The sequence below is a fragment of the Orcinus orca genome, chromosome 5 (genome assembly GCF_937001465.1).
Source record: "Orcinus orca chromosome 5, mOrcOrc1.1, whole genome shotgun sequence".
Taxonomy (NCBI): Eukaryota; Metazoa; Chordata; class Mammalia; order Artiodactyla; family Delphinidae; genus Orcinus; species Orcinus orca.
Genome location: NC_064563.1, coordinates 79,405,537 through 79,424,986, shown reverse-complemented (window position 1 = coordinate 79,424,986; position 19,450 = coordinate 79,405,537). Strand labels below are relative to the sequence as shown.

At 45.0% G+C, this 19,450-nt stretch overlaps 1 protein-coding gene across 16 annotated transcripts in view; it reads left to right on the top strand.

Moving 5' to 3' along the window:
• KALRN (kalirin RhoGEF kinase) overlaps positions 1–19,450 on the top strand; it is a 653,035-nt gene that overhangs the window by 416,991 nt on the left and 216,594 nt on the right. For all 16 annotated transcript variants that reach the window (XM_049710431.1, XM_049710430.1, XM_049710429.1 and 13 more), the window contains exons 26-32: positions 2,410–2,479; positions 4,886–4,975; positions 8,835–8,927; positions 13,591–13,702; positions 15,321–15,511; positions 15,947–16,048; positions 17,375–17,517. In XM_049710431.1, coding sequence (XP_049566388.1) covers positions 2,410–2,479; positions 4,886–4,975; positions 8,835–8,927; positions 13,591–13,702; positions 15,321–15,511; positions 15,947–16,048; positions 17,375–17,517 — 801 coding nt within the window. The remainder of the gene's footprint in view (positions 1–2,409; positions 2,480–4,885; positions 4,976–8,834; positions 8,928–13,590; positions 13,703–15,320; positions 15,512–15,946; positions 16,049–17,374; positions 17,518–19,450) is intronic.

The following is a 19,450-nucleotide window of genomic DNA, read 5'->3' as shown; positions in this document are numbered from 1 at the left end:
ATATAGTAGTTTGTACCTCTTAATCCCCTTTCCCTATCTTGCTGCTCCCCACTTTCCTCTGCCCACTGGTAACCACTAGCTTGTTCTCTATATCTGTGAGTCTGTTTCTTTTTTGTTATATTCACTAGTTTGTGGTGTTTTTTAGACTCCACATATAAGTGATATCATATAGTATTTGTCTTTCTCTGTCTGACTTACTTCACTTAGCATAATGCCCTCCTACTCAATCCATGTTGTTGCAAATGGCAAAATTTCATTCTTTTTATGGCTGAGTAATATTCCATTGTATATATACCACATCTTCTTTATCCATTCATCTCTTGGACACTTAGGTTGCTTCCATATCTTGGCAATTGTACATAATGCTGCTACGAACATTGGGGTGCATGTGTCTTTTCAAAGTAGAGTTTTCATTTTTTTCAGATATATACTCAGGAGTAGAATTGCTGGGTCATATGGTAGCTCTATTTTTAGTTTTTGGAGAATGCTCCATGCTGTTTTCCACAGTGGCTGCACCAATTTGCATTCCCACCAACAGTGTAGAAGGGTTCCCTTTTCTCCCCACCCTCTCCAGCGTTTGTTATTTGTGTTCTTTTTGGTGATAGCCATTCTGACTGGTGTGAGGTGATACTTCACTGTGGTTTTAATTTGCATTTCTCTGATGATTAGTGATGTTGGGCATCTTTTCATGTGCCTGTTGGCCATCTGTATGTCTTCTTGGGAAAAACATCCATTCAGGTCTTCTGCCCATTTTTAAATCATGTTGTTTGTGTTCTTGATGTTGAGTTGTATGAGCTATTTATATATGTTGGATATTAATCTGTATTGGTTATATCATTTGCAAATATTTTCTCCCATTCAGTAGGTTGTCTTTTCATTTTAGATAATGACTTTCTTTTTAACCACTTTATTGAAGTAAGGTTGATGTAAAAAGCTGTACGTATTTAATATCACAACCTGATGCTTTGGGGGATAACTCTACACCCATGAAACCATCACCACCATCAAGGCCATAGACATATTTATCACCTCCTAAAGTTTTCTCCCCTATTATTATTATATAAGAACACTTAACATAAGATCTACCCTCTTTGCAACTTTTAAGTATACAATACATTATTGTTAGCTATAAGTATTATGCTGTATAATAGATCTCCAGAACTTATATTGCATGACTGAAATTGTACACTTTGACCATTAGTTTCTTGGGTTGGAAATAATAGTATATATTATTTACTTAGACAAAAGGCAGAATATTAGATACATTCTTCCACACCTTGCTTTTTTTACTTAACAGCCTGCCCTGGAGATCTTCCATGTGAAAACCTAAAAAGCTTAGCCATTTTTTATAGCTACATAGTATATGGTTCTGTGGATGTACTGTAGTTTACTTTGTCGTCTATAGACCATCTTTTGCTGTTATGAACAGTGCCACAGTGAATCTACATGTATATACTTCATGTTACACACATGTGACTACAATTATAGGACATTTTCCAAAATTAAAATTGCAGAGGCAAAGATAAGTACATTTTTTATTTTGATAGATGTTATCAAATTGACCTGTGCAAAGATTATACCGTCTTCCATCTCCACCAGAATGTTTCCCCACAGCCTCATATTATTTTTTATTTGAAAAACTTTGTGTGATTTTTAAAAAGCAAATTCCATTCCAGTGATTCTGGCTTATTTGAGCTTATATTCTCTGAGCTCAAACCAATTGTTTAATACATTAATTCGAAGTTGGTATAGTCAACTCTTTATTATTTATTAAGATAGAAGGGAGCCATGGCTCAGATATCCACAATGGCAGATAATTCAGTAGTAATTCAATTCAGCTTTGAAATGTATTACGGCTTTTTCCCCATTAAATTTTCTTTCCCAACAATGTCAGCATTAGGAAACGTTAACTCGGTCTTTTAGCACAAACTGGGTACTGATGGAAGAAGAAAGTGAAAAATTGGAAAGAAGTCAGTGTAGGATTCAGAATTTTTCCACCTATCTCTGGGATCATAGATGATATTTATTTTGTTCTTTTGATACCTTTATCTGTATATTTTTAAATGTTACAACGTGCTCGGATTACTTGTGTAAAAAAATAGTCATAGTTACTGTTAAAATGAAATGCCCAACACAAGTATAATATTTCATTATTTTCAGCCTGAGAAGTGTAAACCCTTAAGGGAAACAATGTTAAGTAGCACTAATTAATCAATTAATAGAAATTTTAATGAAATTAGTTCCAACATATTTAAAATCGCTTGTTACCACGTGTTGCTTAGAGAGTAGAGAAGCCACGTGTAAATAATGGAGAGTTTACGAGGTTGGGATGACCTCAGTATAAGCCTCTGGCGGAGAGGGGGTCAGCAGTACAGAGATGTCTCATTTGGCCTTTCTCTCCCCTTGCAGCATCTTCCTCAAAGAGCTGGAGAAGTATGAGCAGCTGCCTGAGGATGTGGGACACTGCTTTGTTACCTGGGTAACCGACCTGAGCTTCTTCTCCTCCCACTGTCACATGGTTTCCAGGAATGCAGATGCTACCAGATGACATCACCATTCAGTGCCTGAGCTGATTGGTGTCACTGAAATTCTAACACAGGACCAAGGGCTATAGAGTGGGGCCATGAGTAGATCTGAAAGAAGCAGTCTGTCCCTGAGGAGCAGAGCCCTCCTTGGGAAAGGTCCTTAGATGGTGTGTCCAAGCTCCACCTTAAGTTCTCAAAAACTTTCTAAAATTGAGATGTCAGGAGATTGGAACAAGACCCCCACCCTTGGCAGAAGAACTACTCCAGCTCCGTCCACGAGTTGTTGTGTTTTCAGCAGGATGAGGATTAAGGAATTAGAACTTTAGAAATCCACCAAACCATTGTTTACATTTTCTTCCTTATTAGAGAACAGACTCCTTGGGTATCCATCCCAATTCTGACGTACAGGATGCCAATCTAGTCATTCTCTTTCTTGGGCCAAGTAAATGGGCTGAATTTACTAGGTTCTACTTATACAAACAGAAACATTAGTGTCTGTTAGCATCTCTGTGCCACATTATCCTGAGTTCAGGTTCATGGTATGAGTGCCAACATCTTGAGGGAAGTCCACCTAGTACAATAAGTGCAACTAAACATGAAAATCCTTCCCCAGGGCCAGGAGCTCTGATATTCAACAGTTAACTAATTATAACTTCCACTCAAAATGGGCTAATTACTTTTCCAAATGTCTTCACTCTTCAGAGAGTTTGTGCTCTTAACAGCCCTCTGGAATAGGCAGGGCTATGGTTATGTTTTATATCCTATATACGGAAACATTTCAGAGGAGCTAGGACGTTGGCTAGCCCATTGACATGTAATTAATATCACAGCTCATCCCACAACTCAAGACCTGAGTTACTTCCGTTTCCTGAAACTATAACATTTGCTTCCTGGCACACTCTCATTTCTTAAGGAAGTCTCAGACTGCCATCTTATTTTGTGCTAATACATTTTTCACCTCTAAATACGTGAGCCCATGCACAGTTCACATTAGTGCTGATAAATAATTTATGATCCCTTGCATGGCCAGTGTAGAGAAAAAATGAGATTGACCATTAAGTGAAGGTTTTGGGGGGTTGTTTTGGTATCTTGTTTCATACATACTGTGGAGTTGCCTTACTGTCAACCATAAGTATGGTTTGTCAGCATCTCTTAGGGATGATGAATGCCTCCCAGGTAGTATATAAACCCTAAAACTGGTTTCAGAAAACCTTTCATGATGGTGTAAAATAGGCACATTTTGCCAAGAATTATCCCAAAGTGACTTTCTTAAGTCTTATCATCTTAATTTATGAGTGTAGCGCAGGAGTAAAGGGTAGAAAGAGTTGTTTGCAATGTATTGAACAGCAACAGTTATTACCAAGAAGCCTGAAGGCAGCTGGCCTGGGCTCCACCCCTTTGTAACTATGGGAATTTAAAGTTACTTCACCAACCTTATGCCACCATTTTCACAATTGTAAAATTGGGATGATAATAATAGAACTCACCACATAGGGTTCTCATAAGGAACAAACGAGTTAATATATATAAAGAACTTGGGAAAGTGGTGGCATAAATGAAAGCCTGCTATAATTAAAACATAGCTAGGCTGCTTTCTTAGAAGAGGACATCCCCAATGTGATATAGGCACGAGGATGGGAGCATTTCACAAATGGGAAAAGTGTTTGGTGGCCAAAGTACACACACCCTTTCCAGTGGAAAGGCTGTGAAACACTGACCCAGAGGATCCCAAAGACATGAGAAATGAATTTTCACCAAGCCATAAAACTCTTGACTTGAAGTAGCAATCTGGTTAGGACTCATTGTTCAGACCCTGCCCCAGAGGGTCACCCTGCTTTCCTTTCCCCCATCATTGCTTCTGGGAAGTGGGGGATGGTAGCATAGGCGTTTAACATGCCCTACAAACTGCCCCCAGTGGAGACATTTGTAGTTCTAGCAGATCTCCCTCTGAGATCACACTTCGTTTTCATTCCTTGACTTTCGTTTTCAGAGCAAATGCTGTCATTTTTCAAGATGGGAAGCGCAATTGTAGGTAATCCAAAAAGGGGGATAATCTCTCAGTAAATTCTGTCCAGCGTCAGGATACATGAGGATATGTGAATTGTTTTTTTTTTTAATTCTATCTAGCACTGACTAGTATTAAAACGAGCTCACTTTAGTGAGCTTTCTCCCCCTGCTGATAGGAACAAAGCATCCCAAAGTTTGTTAGGGGAGCACAGGCCCGATAAGCCCAGGACATTTGCCACGGATCATCCTGTATCACGCAATATCTGAGAGTTTAACTGCACAGCCCTTGCTGGCAGTCAACAGAAGGGAGCAACTAATGGATGCTGACCTATTATTGTTTTTGTTTTTTTTAGGCAGACAAATTTCAGATGTACGTCACCTACTGTAAAAACAAGCCTGACTCCAACCAGCTGATCCTGGAGCACGCAGGCACCTTCTTTGATGTAAGCTATGAATTTCCATCCTTGAACCACTGATGAGCAGGTGGAAATTGCTCCTCTACTTTGAGGTCATGGGTTTTTAGCTATCCTTTGTTCCTCATTTTTCTTTACTGGCCCCTCCAAACCTCTCTCTCGTGGATAAAACGTGGAGAAAAACAAAAGCAGTGTTTATCTTTTGTTTTACTCCATCCCATCTCAAGTGCTGTGGTTTCGGATAAGGCGCATTTGCCTCCGTGCCTCCGCCCCGAATCCAGCTAGTCATAAATCTCACAAGCAGAGGAGGCGCGCTAGGATATTCCACTTCTACTGCATATATAGCTCCTCAAACGTAGGGGTTCCTCAGAATGTGCCCTCAGCCCAGCCACATCGGCATCACCTGAGAACTTGTTAGCAATATGGATTTTGGACCCCACTCTAGATCTATTGAATCAGAATCCCCAGGGCTGGAGCCCAACAATCTGAGTTTTAAGGAGCCCTCCAGGTGACTCCGATACCTGCTCAAGTTTGGGAGTCACTGACTACTCTAATGCAATTGTTTCAACCTTGACTGCCCATCGGAATTACCTGGGGAGCTTTGAAAAATAGTGATTAAGGTCCCAGCCCTGGTTTTGATATGGTCGGCCTGGGTTTGGCCTGGGCGTTGAGAGTTTTAAACATTTCCAGGTGAGAGTAACGTGCAGCCAGGGTTGAGCACTTATGCTGTGATGGAAGCCAAGAGAAGACTCAGAGCCGATGTACCTTGTCTGGTCCTCTGGTTTTGGGTGAGGATGCAATCCTGTTGGTGAATGATGGTATATATACTGCTGGTCCCCAGAGAGTGACAGAATCAGACGGGTCACTGCAGGATGCACGGGAAGAACAGAGGGAGCAAAAAAAATGAGAATAAAAAGTGAAGTTCAGTGAGAGATAGGTGGCAGCAGTGATGGCCATTCTGGTAGTCATATCATTTTAGTATCTATCAATCTAACTTTCTGCCTACCTCATTCCATCTATAAATCTTTGAATGTCTGCTGTATTCAAGATAGTGAGCCAGGCCCCGTGGGGAGGCAGACATTCAAACATGGTTCCCACACTCACGTTTACAAAATAAACTTTCTCTGAGCATCTTTCTAGCCTGACCCTGCTATAACAGAAATGATTCTACAAGTGTCTTGTTGCTCAGTGAAGAAATGACACTTGAACGGGTAAAAGCCAGACAAGAAAAAACATACGTGATTTTTAAAAACGGCGTATTCCTATGGAAATTGTCCCAAAGTGGAATTTCTGAGGTTATATTTGTTTAAACAGAAAACCCAAGAAAAGTCTTTCTCTAACTTGGTATCAGAATTTATTGACTATCATCTGGGATGCCCTATAGCGCTATTATCTCTGCTTAATAATGTATTTCTCTTAAGACGTTTCTGGTTATTCATCAACAGTAACCAGAAGGGTCTTTCTGAAGTTTTAAATGCACTGTGTCCTGTTTTCCACTTCACATTTTTCTGAACGTGCATGTCCTGTGCTCTGAGCACGCCCCACTCTTCTCCTTCCTCATCTTTGCTCACATTGCTCTCCCTGCCTAGAATGGATTGGAGCCCTCTGCCCACACAGGTGCGGGCGGGCCCACGGGCCCACACAGACACTCTTAGAAGTACTTCCTAGCCTTTAAAGGTCACGTGTTGCTTCCTGCGTGAATCCTTGCCTCTCTCTATGCGTGCGGTATCCTCTGTGTCTCTCTACGGCGTTTGTAACAATCTGCGTTCCGGCAGGTTAATGGTGGACCTTCCTATGACACACACCTCCCCCCACCTGTGAGTCCCTTGAGGTTGACTGATGGGTTGCCTGGCTCGTTTTGTACACGTTACAATGTCTGGTGCTAAACTGTGTTCTCCCCTAGTCCTACATTCCTCATATCCCTGTTTCTAGACTTCGACTTGCAGTCAGATATACTCCAAATTTCACACCCCACCCCCCATTTTCCAACGTCGTGCCTGATGAGCCTCTAGTTAGTTGGGGAGGCCAGTGGAAGCCAGAAAACCAGACCAGTAGCAGTTCCTGGAGCTTGGCCCAGAGGTGGGGAGGGAGAGCAGTCAACCCTCCTGACTGTCCCCAAAGCATTCCAGGAAGCATCATCTTTGTAGCTCTCCCCCTTCCATCAGAAGGGTTTCCCTAAACTCTACACCTAGAAACCATCTACTTCAGGCCCTCCTTCTATAAGAGATAAACCCCCAATAAAGACAGTCTTATTATCCATTATTGTAAAGAGAGCACAGAAAATTCAAGTCCAAGAAAGACCCGTACATTGACATGATCTGGAATTTTCTACTCCAAACGTGGGAACCGTGAGGCTGTGGTGTCTGGTGCACGTTGATTACTAAGCTTGGTTGGGCTGACCTCAAGCCTCCGGAGGCCGCCCCTTCCTCCCTGTCCACATGAAGCCTTCCCCGAACTGGCACCTTGTCAGAGCGGGAAGCCTGTCAAAGGTGCGTTATTGCCTGTCCTCTCCTGCCAAAGCCCCCAAGTAAACTCACAATGTTCATTTGCCCAAATAGGGTCAAGCTGTCCGCTGTTTGCCCATTTTCCTTGAATAAGTCCTGCTATAACTACACACCTCTAGGGAAGAGGCAAATGAGTGAGAAAATTGCTACTTTCTGGGATAGTTGGTGGAAAATGGAATTTTTTTTTAATATTATTCCCTCTTTTTCACCCTCCTTCATAGCCGCGTAGCAAGTCCTGTCTTGTCCGAGTTTTAAGATGTTTCTTGTAATCCTCCCAATGCTTTGTTCTCACTAATCTTTGTTTATGGCAAGCCCCCACATTACACACCTGGAGATACAGATGTATATTATACATATATGTAAAGGGTACAATTTAATTGTTTAGTATGCTCACAGACATGTGCAACTATTTCATCATCTCATAAAGCAACCCCACGCCCTTTAGCTATCACCCCTCCACCTTATCCTCCTTCCTGCTCCCCCAGCTCTAAGCAACCAATGATCTATTTCCTATCTCTATAGATTTTCCTCTTCTGGACATTTCATTAAAAATGGAATGATATAATATGTGTTCTTTTGTGACAGACTTCTTTCACTTAGCAGGAAGTTAAGATTCACCCATGTTGTAGCGTCTCAGTACTTCATTCCTTTTCATGGCCAAATAATATTCCATTGTATGACTATACTACATTTTGTTTTTTCATTCATCAGTTGATGGAGATTTGGGTTGTGTCCACCTTTTCACTGCTCTTAATAATACTGCTATGAACATTTTATACAGGTCTTTGTGTGGACATATGTTTTGATTTCTCTCAGGTATTTACCTAGAAGTGGAATTGCTGGATCATATGGTAACTGCGTGTTTACACACTTGGACTTTGGCAGTAATCTCTGAACTGGTCTCTCTGTCTCTATTTCCCAGCTTCCACCCTCTGTGTTGCTATTAGGCTTATATTAATCTTTCTGAAACATTGCTTTCACCATATGTTGCTTCTATTTAAAATCTACAATACTTTACCCCTGAGAAGCTCCCCATCACATCCTAATTCATGCTTCTAGTTCCACCCCATCAATGACCTACACCCATCTTCTCATCTAAGTGCATTTTCACTTTTCTAGAATCTAGGTGTGACCCTCTGTTCTGCTCAGGTATGGTCCTCATTATCATCTAAAGATACAATGATTATTTCCTGTGTGTTTTGGTTTATACATTTTCCCTTGATAGAATGCCATTCCTCCTCCTTTTCCCATCAAAGAGCAGTTTCTCATAGTTGTGTGGCCTTTTCCCTTTTCTCCTCTCTCCTTAACCCAGCCCGCCTCCTCCCAGAAGACATATGTGCACATGGCCCTCTGTGTCTAACGGTGCCCGTTTTTAATCCCTGTAGGAGATACAGCAGCGGCACGGTCTGGCCAACTCCATCTCTTCCTACCTAATTAAGCCCGTCCAGAGGATCACTAAGTACCAACTGCTCCTGAAGGTATCTGCCCTCCCCTCTCTGCCACCCTGACCACACTGTTGACCAGGCCCAGGGAGTCCCAGCTTTGCCCAAGGATGGGGAAGCTTCCACCTGAAGACCTTTCCTCTACCTGGAGCAGAACTTCAGAGATGAGCCCACGCTGGCACTGCTGGTTCTAGACTGCATGTTCTATCCCATGAAATTCCAGATGCTTATTGGGGTGGGGGAGAGGAGAAATGGGAGTAGGAATGGACTGTGACTATTTTCACACGCATCCACCACCGCACAGCTTTTAGTGACTGCAACCCCAGGCACTGGCTGGTACATAGAGTCTCTCCTGTCCTTCCCTTTTGGGCAGATTCCTCCTGGTGGACCCTGCTTCCGATGGGATCCGGGGTCAAGGTGTTAGGGGCAGTGCCAGTCTACGTGGGCAGTGGAGGCCCAGGGCAGCACCTACCATTGCCTTAATCTCCATGTTTGTCAAGACTAGGAGGTTTCAGAGAGGAAATAGTTAAAAAGTACATATTAAAACACAGTGGCGCTCTGTATCTGTAGGATCCCATATGTTAGGGGTTCTTCTGGAGCCAGCCAAGAGATTTGGGTTTTTTCCAAAATCTTTTTCTTTGAAAGTCAAATAATCAAATTCTGTAAAATACTGTGTGATTTGGGCTGATTCTTCTCAGAGAAGGACACACTGACAGTCTGAAAATATGACATTTCCCCACAGAAAGCCTGGGACATCAATATCATAGGCAGTTATATAACCTGTATCTATATTAATTCTTAATGTGCAAGCGTGGAGTTTTCCCTAAGTTTGAATATTTTGCTCGTCGCTCCTCAAATGCAAAGGATAAAAGCATAGGGAGAGGCATGTCATAAGTAGTATAGTTCCAGAGAAAATCTGTTGAAGTTCAGCTCTGTGAGATGCTTGCTGAACCTCACATATTCTATCTGCTTCACTAAATCTGAAAACCAGTCTAGTTTCAAATCTGGATTCTAGTCACGTTGGGGTGTGCCCAGCTTTCCAGTCTGTGGGGTCTTCCTGCCTTAGCACTTGTAGCTCCGTGATAAGAGGAGTGGGGGCAGCAGTGAGTCGTGCCCCGACCTCTCTTCTCACCTCTGGATCAGGGGAGGGCCCTGCACCATCCTTCTTCCCCTTCAGCCTCCTCCTTCAAGCCATCTCCTTCTTCGACTCCAGGAAGAGACAATGGGCTTCACTTCCAGGCCCTCCAGTCTCCCAACCCTGAAGAAATGACTTAGAGAATCACCACAGGGCATCACGCCCATGGCCTTTATTGAGACTGGTATCAGAAATAACTATGCAGAACATCACGGCTGTTCGGGCAGAACTGCTGCTGGCATTTTGAGGATGCCATCCTGTCTGTTTTTGAATTTTCTTATATAAAGACTCACAGAAATTCTCCTAAGATCTCGGAGTGGTGGCGGGAGGCTTCTCTTCTGAAAAATTGGTGTGCTTCCTACCTTTAAATCACAAGAGCTTGAGGTCCTTCTTTGCCTTTGACTGTCAGAGAGTTAGCATCCACTTTTGTGGTTACTTACAGGAATTTCTCCTTAGCCAGATTTCTGTGTATAATTATCCTCTCCTTCTCTAGCCCACTTGATGCATGACGCTTCTAAATGATTTTTCTTGTGCCAGAAGATTTTTTTTTTTTAATTTATTTTTGTGGTTTTCAAATTTAAGTATCCCAAAGCCTTTTCGGGAATTGGTGGGGTTGTGCATTGAAAAAACAAAACAAAACTGGCATGCCCACCCACACTGCCAGGGTCTTAAATCAATGAAGATGCAGTTCGAAAAGAAATATAGTTTGTCACCTCTCCCTGTTAATCCCATAAGGCTGAAGTTCCTGGGATGAATTTTGTGACATGGACAAGGGAGGGAAGTAGATGATGGGTGGGCTTCCCTGTGTTTTGCTTTAGGCAGATGGAGGGGTGGGCTCTGGGCCTTCATTCTGTAACTGGATGTTTTAGGAAGAGAGGACCGTGCAGGTAACTGAGAAGGGAGACAGTGAAGTAGGGGGAATTTGTTGTAGAGACATTGAAAAATTATTTGGGACAAAAAAGAGTTAAGATACATTTGACCTCTTTTAAATGTGCTGGTAGCAGAGTGCTTGCTGAGTAAAAGAACAATAGTTTGCTTTTACTATAAATAAATAATATGGGATTTATGTTCTTATTAAAGTTAGTTTTATTCCGAATGAATTAATACTTAATTATCAGTATCCTCTGGGGTTCCTCCCTTTAGGTGTTGCATGAAAGTGAAAGTCAGAGTGTTCAGTTGTCTGCATGTAAATCTGCTACAGCTGTCCTTGTGGAGACTAAATTAAATATGGAGCCTTCTCCTTGTCCTAAACCATAGCAGGGATCTGAGGAGAACTCATTGGTTTTGCTAGTTGATCGGTGGACTTGCCAGATTACTTTGGGAGGTTAAACTAATTGGTGTTTTCTGTTGCAAACTGAAGCATATTTCTTTCTCTTTTTTTTTGGCTGAGTTCGGTCTTTGTTGCTGCGTGCAGGCTTTCTTTAGTTGTGGTGAGAGGGGGCTACTCTTTGTTGCGGTGCACAGGCTTGTTGTTGCGGTGGCTTCTCTTGTTGCGGAGCACAGGCTCTAGGCATGCGGGCTTCAGTAGTTGTGGTATGCGGGCTCATCAGTTGTGGCTCGCAGGCTCTAGAGTGCAGGCTCAGTAGTTGTGGCGCGTGGGCTTAGTTGCTCCAGGGCATGTGGGATCTTCCTGGACCAGGGCTCGAACCCTTGTCCCCTGCATTGGCAGGTGGATTCTTAACCACTGTGCCACCAGGGAAATCCCTGAAGCATATTTCTTATTTTTGTCTTATGTTTCTGCCTAGAAGTTCCTTTGATGATGTATGAGAACAGGTTGGGAGGATCAAAATTAGGAAAGGATGGGGAGAATCAGAGAACTTCAGGTTGGCAGAAGTAAATACAGCTTTCTGAATGATGATGCTATTATACTGAATGGAACCAAGGACAGAGCTGAGAACTGATCATGTCTACCTCCCAAACATGTACTCTGGGCAGTTCACCTCTTCTTTGGACACTCAAACCTCTCTTCTTCATATGGAAATGCATCCAAGATGACACAAAGGCTTGGATTCTCATATCAGATGCTCATTAATCAGATAATCTTACCAAGTATAAAGCTTTACTAATAATTTCAAAGATACAAATAATCCCAAAACAGAGGTAAAACACAGAGAGAAGATCACCAATAGCTCCAGGTCCTTTCTTACAGCATCAGGATGTGCTGTGGCCCCGAATAACAGGCAAGGTTTCTAAATGATGTATGTCGCATCCTATCACTTACCCTGAAGAGAGCCATTTTGGTCATGAAATGTAATCACTTTTTACTTAGACAGTTGTGTAACTTATGTGATATTGCCCATGGATTCTATGTTTGTTTACCATGAGAAGTCCTAGACAGACTAGATATATCCTACTAACAGCACTCCATAAATAAGTACTCTCCCGCTAGCAAGTACTACTAGTTTGTCAAGAGGTCTGTCATTAATGTGTTTATAAGGTTTGATCTTGTCAACTTCTTTCTTTCCTGGAAATGCATCCCCACCCATCCACCCATTCCCTGCCTTCCCTTACACCATTCCCTCTCTCCTCCACAGAAGGAGAGAGTATGGATTGTAGATCTCTTAACCTTTTCCTTCCCATTGTCCAAGTGAGCAAGATACGATAACCCTGATAGGAACAATGAAAGCCAGCATTCTTCTGGTTTGGGTGAAATCATTCCGAGTGGCCTTTATGGTTACTAAAACAGTTGGAAATTATCTTTTCTCCATCCACCAGATACTATATATCTTTTATGGATATAGTAATGACCTAGTCTCCAATGAGGATGTAGAAGAGAGGACACGCGCCAGGAGGACAGGTGGAAGACAGGTTGGCATGGTGGATGGAGTACCTGGATTTGGGTTCAGGAGACCTGGATTCAGGCTCCTGCATGGCCTCTAGTGAATTCTATAACCTGGGGGAAATCTCTGTCCCTATTAATCACAGTGTCCTCATCTGGCAACGCAAGGACTAATCCAGAATCCCATCTATTGGCCCCAGGTTAGGAACTCCTGATCCGTATGATCTAAAAATCTTTGATAACTGAAAAACTATGCCTGTAATGTCCGTAACCCCAGGTTGCTCCCAGTATGGTGGAAGTCATTCGGGCAGTAGAAGTGTGTAAATAAAAGTGGTGCTGGCAGTAGGCATGCAGCAATGTATGAGCGCCGTGTGTCCTTCGCACACCATCTGTCTCCTCTTTATGATCACACAGCACTGCACCTCTGTTCATGTGTTTTGCCAGGGGTATTCCCTGACCTCCAGGAGGTCAGTCGAGTGACAGAGAATGCCCTAGTTGCTGACTTCTACTGCCAGCCATTTGGGAGTTGGGTTGAATTGAATTACTTTGGATTAGACTGAGCTGAGGAAGCTCAGCCTGGGAAAAGCATGGTGGTTGGATTCTTTGGAGATAACCTTTCCACCCCACCCCACTTTCCTTATACCTCAGAGGGGACCATTACAGAGAATGAAGCTGGTGTATAAATCCTTGAGGAATTGGTATATAATTGCCTTGAGGGGTTAGGTAGCGGGAGGGTGGGGAAGCTGGGGGAAACGGTTCTCAATGTATCTGGACTTTTTTCGCAGGAACTTTTAACTTGCTGTGAAGAAGGGAAAGGGGAGCTCAAGGATGGCCTGGAGGTGATGCTCAGCGTCCCAAAGAAAGCCAATGATGCCATGCACGTCAGCATGCTGGAAGGTAGCTGTCCTCTCAGCCTCCTCAGGGGAGCCGCCTCCTTTCCTAAGACCATGAAGCTTGTGTCATGGGAGGGAAGTGGCATGAAGTCAGGCAAGGGGCCAAACTAGAAGAGAGGAGAAATGGCAAATTGTTACATAGGTCCTGGGGAAGCGTGAGAGGAGATCCACAGGGGCTAGCTCAGCGAACACCTGCCTCCAGGCCTGTGCCGAATCAAATATGTGGACAACTTGCTGCCTGAGAGGTGGAGTAGGACAGGCTGTCATCCTTACTATAAATGTGCTAGAGCCCCTGACCCACAGCAGCCCTCTTCCTCTGCATAACATTTGCACTGCGTTTGTCATCAGAATAAGTAGAAATCCTGCACATACACACACCCACCGTCTTTAGCCTTGCGCCCTGCTCTTTTTTTATATACTAAAATATACATAACATAAAGTCTACTGTCCTAACCATTTTTAAGTGTACAGTTCAGTTGCATTAAGTACATTCACATTGGTATGCAGCTACCCTCATGCCCTTCCTAGCTGGTAAGGAAAGTCCAGCCAGCTAAACCTGATAGGACTTTGCTGAAGCACGTTCATCGGCTGGAACCATGCTCTTGGGACCCAGAAACCTGGTAGAGTGAGACTCCAATAAGTGCTCCTAACACCGCAGAACAGAGCAGATATGGGCAGAGCAGCCTCTTTGGGGTGGAAACTGTTCGATGTGTTAATACTCAGTATCCCAATCTGGGCTGACAAACAGGTGAGATAAGGAAGGTGAGTCTACTCCGTTGTACACGGTAAACCTGTGGGATATTTCCTCTCTTCTGGTCTCCATCACCCCCCACCACTTGCCCCGCCCCAACGCCATCTAAAAGACTTGGTCTGGTTTCAGTACTTCCTAGGCCACCCTTAGCACAGGAAGCCCCACTTCTTCATGCAAAGGAGCCCTGATTACCTGCTCTAGACTGAGCCCTGACCATCTGAACATTCCTAGTGTCACACTTTCTCCACCTCTTCTTTTCTGTTTGCACCTGCTCCCCACGCCCAGCCCCCACCCCTGCATGTCCGGCTCTGTAAGTACCCTCTCCTCCGGCCTGTCCCTGACCTGTATTCCGGATCCAGCTACTCAAGGGATGCTCTGTGCACCAGCAGCAGCAGCACCTGGGAGCTCATGAGAGTGCAAATTCATGGGCTTCACCCCATCCCTACTGAATCCCGGTCTCTTGGGTGTGGAGGAATGGGCAGGAATCTGTGTTCTCATAAGCAATCTAGGTGATTCTTACCCACACGAAAGTTTCAGAACCTCTATTAAAGTGGCATGAATATAAATTGTTGAAGCCTTGTGCACCACGCAGTATAGGAGCGATCCTAGGAAGAGTCCTAGGAATGGAACGTAAGAAATGAAGCAACAACAAATGGAGAAGAGTCAAGGGCACTCGGGCAGGCAGCGTTTATCCCAGCCCCACTCCGAGCTCCAAGACAGGGACAGTGGGAGCTGTGGAGGGAGAAGGAGAGATGGGGTTTACTTTGCAGGAGGTCCCCGGCTGACAGTGGGGCTAGGAGAGGCTGCACAGGAGCTTTGCAGGAGGTTCCACTGATACTGGTTCTGGAGAGGAGACCTGGGTGTTTTTTAGGGTTCGACGAGAACCTGGACGTGCAGGGGGAGCTGATTCTGCAGGATGCCTTTCAAGTGTGGGACCCCAAGTCGCTGATCCGGAAGGGGCGCGAGCGACACCTGTTCCTCTTTGAGATCTCCTTGGTTTTCAGCAAGGAGATCAAAGACTCTTCAGGACACACAAAATATGTTTACAAGAACAAGCTACTGGTAGGTGGGGCAGGTGGGGTCAGACGAGACTCCCCATTTGCATAGTGCCCTTGGGCAGGAAGGGATCTTGAACACTCCGCTCATCTCTCCCCTGGCACCACACCAAAACCATCCTGGACAAATGAAAATGCGTCCTAGTTGGAAAGCGCCCCCTCAACTCCCACCTTTGCATCTTAGCGTTCACCGTTCTTCTTCCAGTTGGCTTTGGGCACCTCCCTCTTCACCTTCCCTCCCTGCTACCTGCTCATCAGGCACGTGCCTGTAGGTCCTTGCATCCTGGGTAGAAGAACAGAACATTCGATCTGTTTAAGTTTGATTGACAGAGCCCCTCCCTCGGTCCTCTCCTCTCTGTTGCCTTTCCCTTCCCAACCCCAGCCCTAAGTCTCCCCACTGCCCTCCCCTTCCCCGCCTCTCACAGGCATTTCCTGTCTACAGACCTCAGAGCTGGGTGTGACGGAGCACGTAGAGGGCGATCCCTGCAAATTCGCCTTGTGGTCTGGGCGCACCCCATCCTCAGACAATAAAACAGTGCTGAAAGTAAGTACTGCTCTCTGCTGGGCACAAGACCAAGGTTGGGGATAGCTGAAGGGAACGCGGAGGGATGTGGGCAGGATCCACCTGAAAGCTGGGGCCTGGAGACTCCACCGGGCCACTGGGCTTCTCTCCCTCTCGGGAAGGGCAGCTTCACATGGGTGTTGAGATGCAAATTCTATCATGAAAGTAGCCTGAAATCTCAAGATGAGGTCTCCTAAGTGCAGGCACCTGCTGGAGCATGGCGGGAAGAAGGCAGGGAATGGCCTCAACAGGGCCCACGTAAACACGTCCTGTCCCTATGGCTCCTTCAAGTGGCGAGGACAACAAATGACCCTTTGGTAAACGGCACCTTGATTTGCTCCACATTCACTCAACATTTTTTTTCCTGAACACCTTCCACATATAAGGTATTCTGCTCAGTGCTGTGGAGGATAACTACGTATGGGATATGAACCCAGTCCTCTGGGAACTTATGTTCTAGGAGCTCTAGTGGATCATACTAACATGGGAACTATGCTGATTGAGAGGAGTGTTGAGAAGCGGCCTTAAGGAGTCACCTCAGCTCCCCAGGGTGCCCGTAGCCTGGGAACTGAGTCAGTGCCTGTGGTCCTGTTAGTGTAACCGAGGAGAGATCCTGCACATGGCGCACCCACCAGTCACGTGCTTACCAGGGAAGTGCCCATCCCCAAGGAAGAGATGGGCCAGCCCTGACCAAGCTTCACACCTGTTTACTCTGAATTGCCAGCATAGCTGCTACCTGACGTGAGGCAGAAGTACCTGAAAAAACTTCCATGAAGACAAAGGGGGTATTCATGGAGTGGTAGCAATGCCTTCAATGAACAGGTTTACCAGGCTAAAAACCCAGGACTGACTTTCAGTCAGTACAAGCCTATGTAGCCATATAGGTGTTGAGCCTCCTGACGTATATCCAGTTATACCAGTTGGTAAATGGCCACTGCCTCCAAATGCCCCCTTGCTGCCCCTCCTGTACTCCCCAGACCTCCTCAGAATCTAGTAACTGAAGTGTTAACCCTTGGCCCAGCAGGGGCAGTTATCAGTGCTGGTCAGTGCCTCCCAGGTTATTAAATACTTTGAAAATCATCCCGTAGAAATCTACATTGAGTCTTGGGGTCATAGCCCTGTTCTAGGAGTTGGAGAAGCATGTCCCTGGGATTGAAGAGTCACAAGTATAAAACGAGAGAAATAAACCCCTCCAACATTTGGTATCCTTGAAGGTGATGGATTAAGCCTGCAAGAGGAGGGTTGAGAACTGTCTCAGTGGATTGAAGGGAAATGGGATTCTCACTCTCTCTCCCTGTGGCACTCCAGGCCTCCAACATAGAAACCAAGCAGGAATGGATCAAGAACATACGCGAGGTGATTCAGGAGAGGATCATCCACCTGAAAGGAGCTTTGAAGGAGCCAATCCAGCTCCCCAAAACACCAGCCAAACAGAGGAACAATAGTAAGAGGTAACCAGCGTCTCTGCCCCCAGCACAGCCTCGCAGGCTTCCGGGAGTGGGGGTGGGGTGAACCTTTGCTTCCACGGGGGCGGTGCACTCTGCAGGCGGCACCCCTCTCTGTGACACCCCACTGAGTTCTACCTAAGAGGAGTCACCTTCTCTTTAAGCATCTCATTACTGTTACTGTCAGTGACATTCAGCAGGGCTTCCCTGGGCACGTGTCCTCTGATAAACATGGTGCTGGGTGCCTGGGGAAGATAAAAGGAAGTGTAAGATGAGTCCATTCCCTCAAGAACCACCTGACAGTCACATCTCACACGTGGAATAGTTAGACAAGAAGAAGCAGGACCACCCGTAGGGACAGGAAATGCTGCAGGCATCAAGGAGAGGGGACTTTGGATGAGCACTGGAGTGAAGTGTCTGGGGAAAGCTTTGGGAAGGAGGTGGCTTTGAGTCGGGGCTCTCTGGGCTGGCTAGACAGCCAAAGGACTGTCATGTGGGCGTGGTAGGTGGGACTGTCACTGCAGCTCTTACTGCAAGCCCCAAGAGTCCTCATCTTCATTCATCTGAGATAAGCAATATGATGGGGCAGAAGAGGACTTATTTTTTATATCTGCATCTCCCTGGGCCCTTCTGAGTCTGAGTTTTCCTAAGACCAGTGGATGACTGCTTGAGTATCTCTTTCTCGAGTCTCCGTGCTACAGTCACCTACAATGACTCTCTTGGAGGGCACTTCAAGAGAAAGCATATGAAAGCTTCATACCAGTTTTGGAAAAGAAAAAACAAAAACAGAGTTATGGAGGTGATGGATGTTGGTGATAACAGGCTGTCCTCTCCTCTCCTATTCATGAATGGATTAAATTCAGGAGATTTTAGTTGACCCTTTGGTGCCAACCAGGCTACACAGGCTTGGGAGCCACCAAGGGAGGTGGTAGCCAAAAGAAGGGTGTGGCTGAGGTAGAGAGAGATTCCTCCAGGAGGCAGGAGCCCCAAGACCAGCATGACCAGGATAAGGTCCCCTCTCGGTGCTGAAGGAACAATTATAACTGTGTTAGGGAGGGGTTATTTTGATTTCAGTTACCTTTGTCCAGAGTCCAGGTAAGGGGCAGACTTAGTTTAGCACTAGAGACAGACCCTGCTGTAGGAAGCCTCTACTTCAATAAAGAAGAGAGAATGGAAACAGTTATAAGGAATTGAAGGTCCAGGACCATGGTGGGAAGGATATTCAGGTGAGCTTAGCTAGGGTTACTCTGCAAAAAAGGCCCCTTTTTCCTATAGTAGGAGAGTTTGAGCATCTCTAGAACATGGGATGGACATATCTTGGAAATGCCTCACACCTTTTCTTGGTCATTGTCCTGTGATGAGAGGGGGAGAAACGTTGGCAGTCTCCGCAGAGAACAGCCAGCCATTGTGTTATTTCATTAGCTTGGCTCCCTGCATATGGGGACAGAGTTTACAGAGGAGTGGACTGGCTTGGGTAATGCAACCGACACTCCTGGATGGGCTCCCCACATCCCCCAGAACTGGCTTCATCTGGTGTGGACCAGAAGGGCCTGCAATGGGCCAGAATAGTGGGAAGCAGAACGTACAGCCAGCTCTCAACTGTCTACAAATGGTGGGGAGCACTGGTCCAGATATCTGAAACAACAGATGATCTGAAACTCCTTTATTTTTGGTTTTGAAATACATCACATGATTTCTTTCTACAGTAGATCTTCCTTCCTATGAATCTGTGGCTTATATTATTAAAATAAATTGGCATTTCCCAAGCCCACAAATGGTGGTGAGAGAACAATTGACTTAGAAGTGTTCTGGGTGGGAGAAAACACTTTTTATGACTAGCAGACCCAGTGTATGTATACTGGCATCCCATGTATGCCCACATGCACACGCGTGTCCACACACACTCACACTCCAGATTGTAGTTATTTAGACTCTGAGA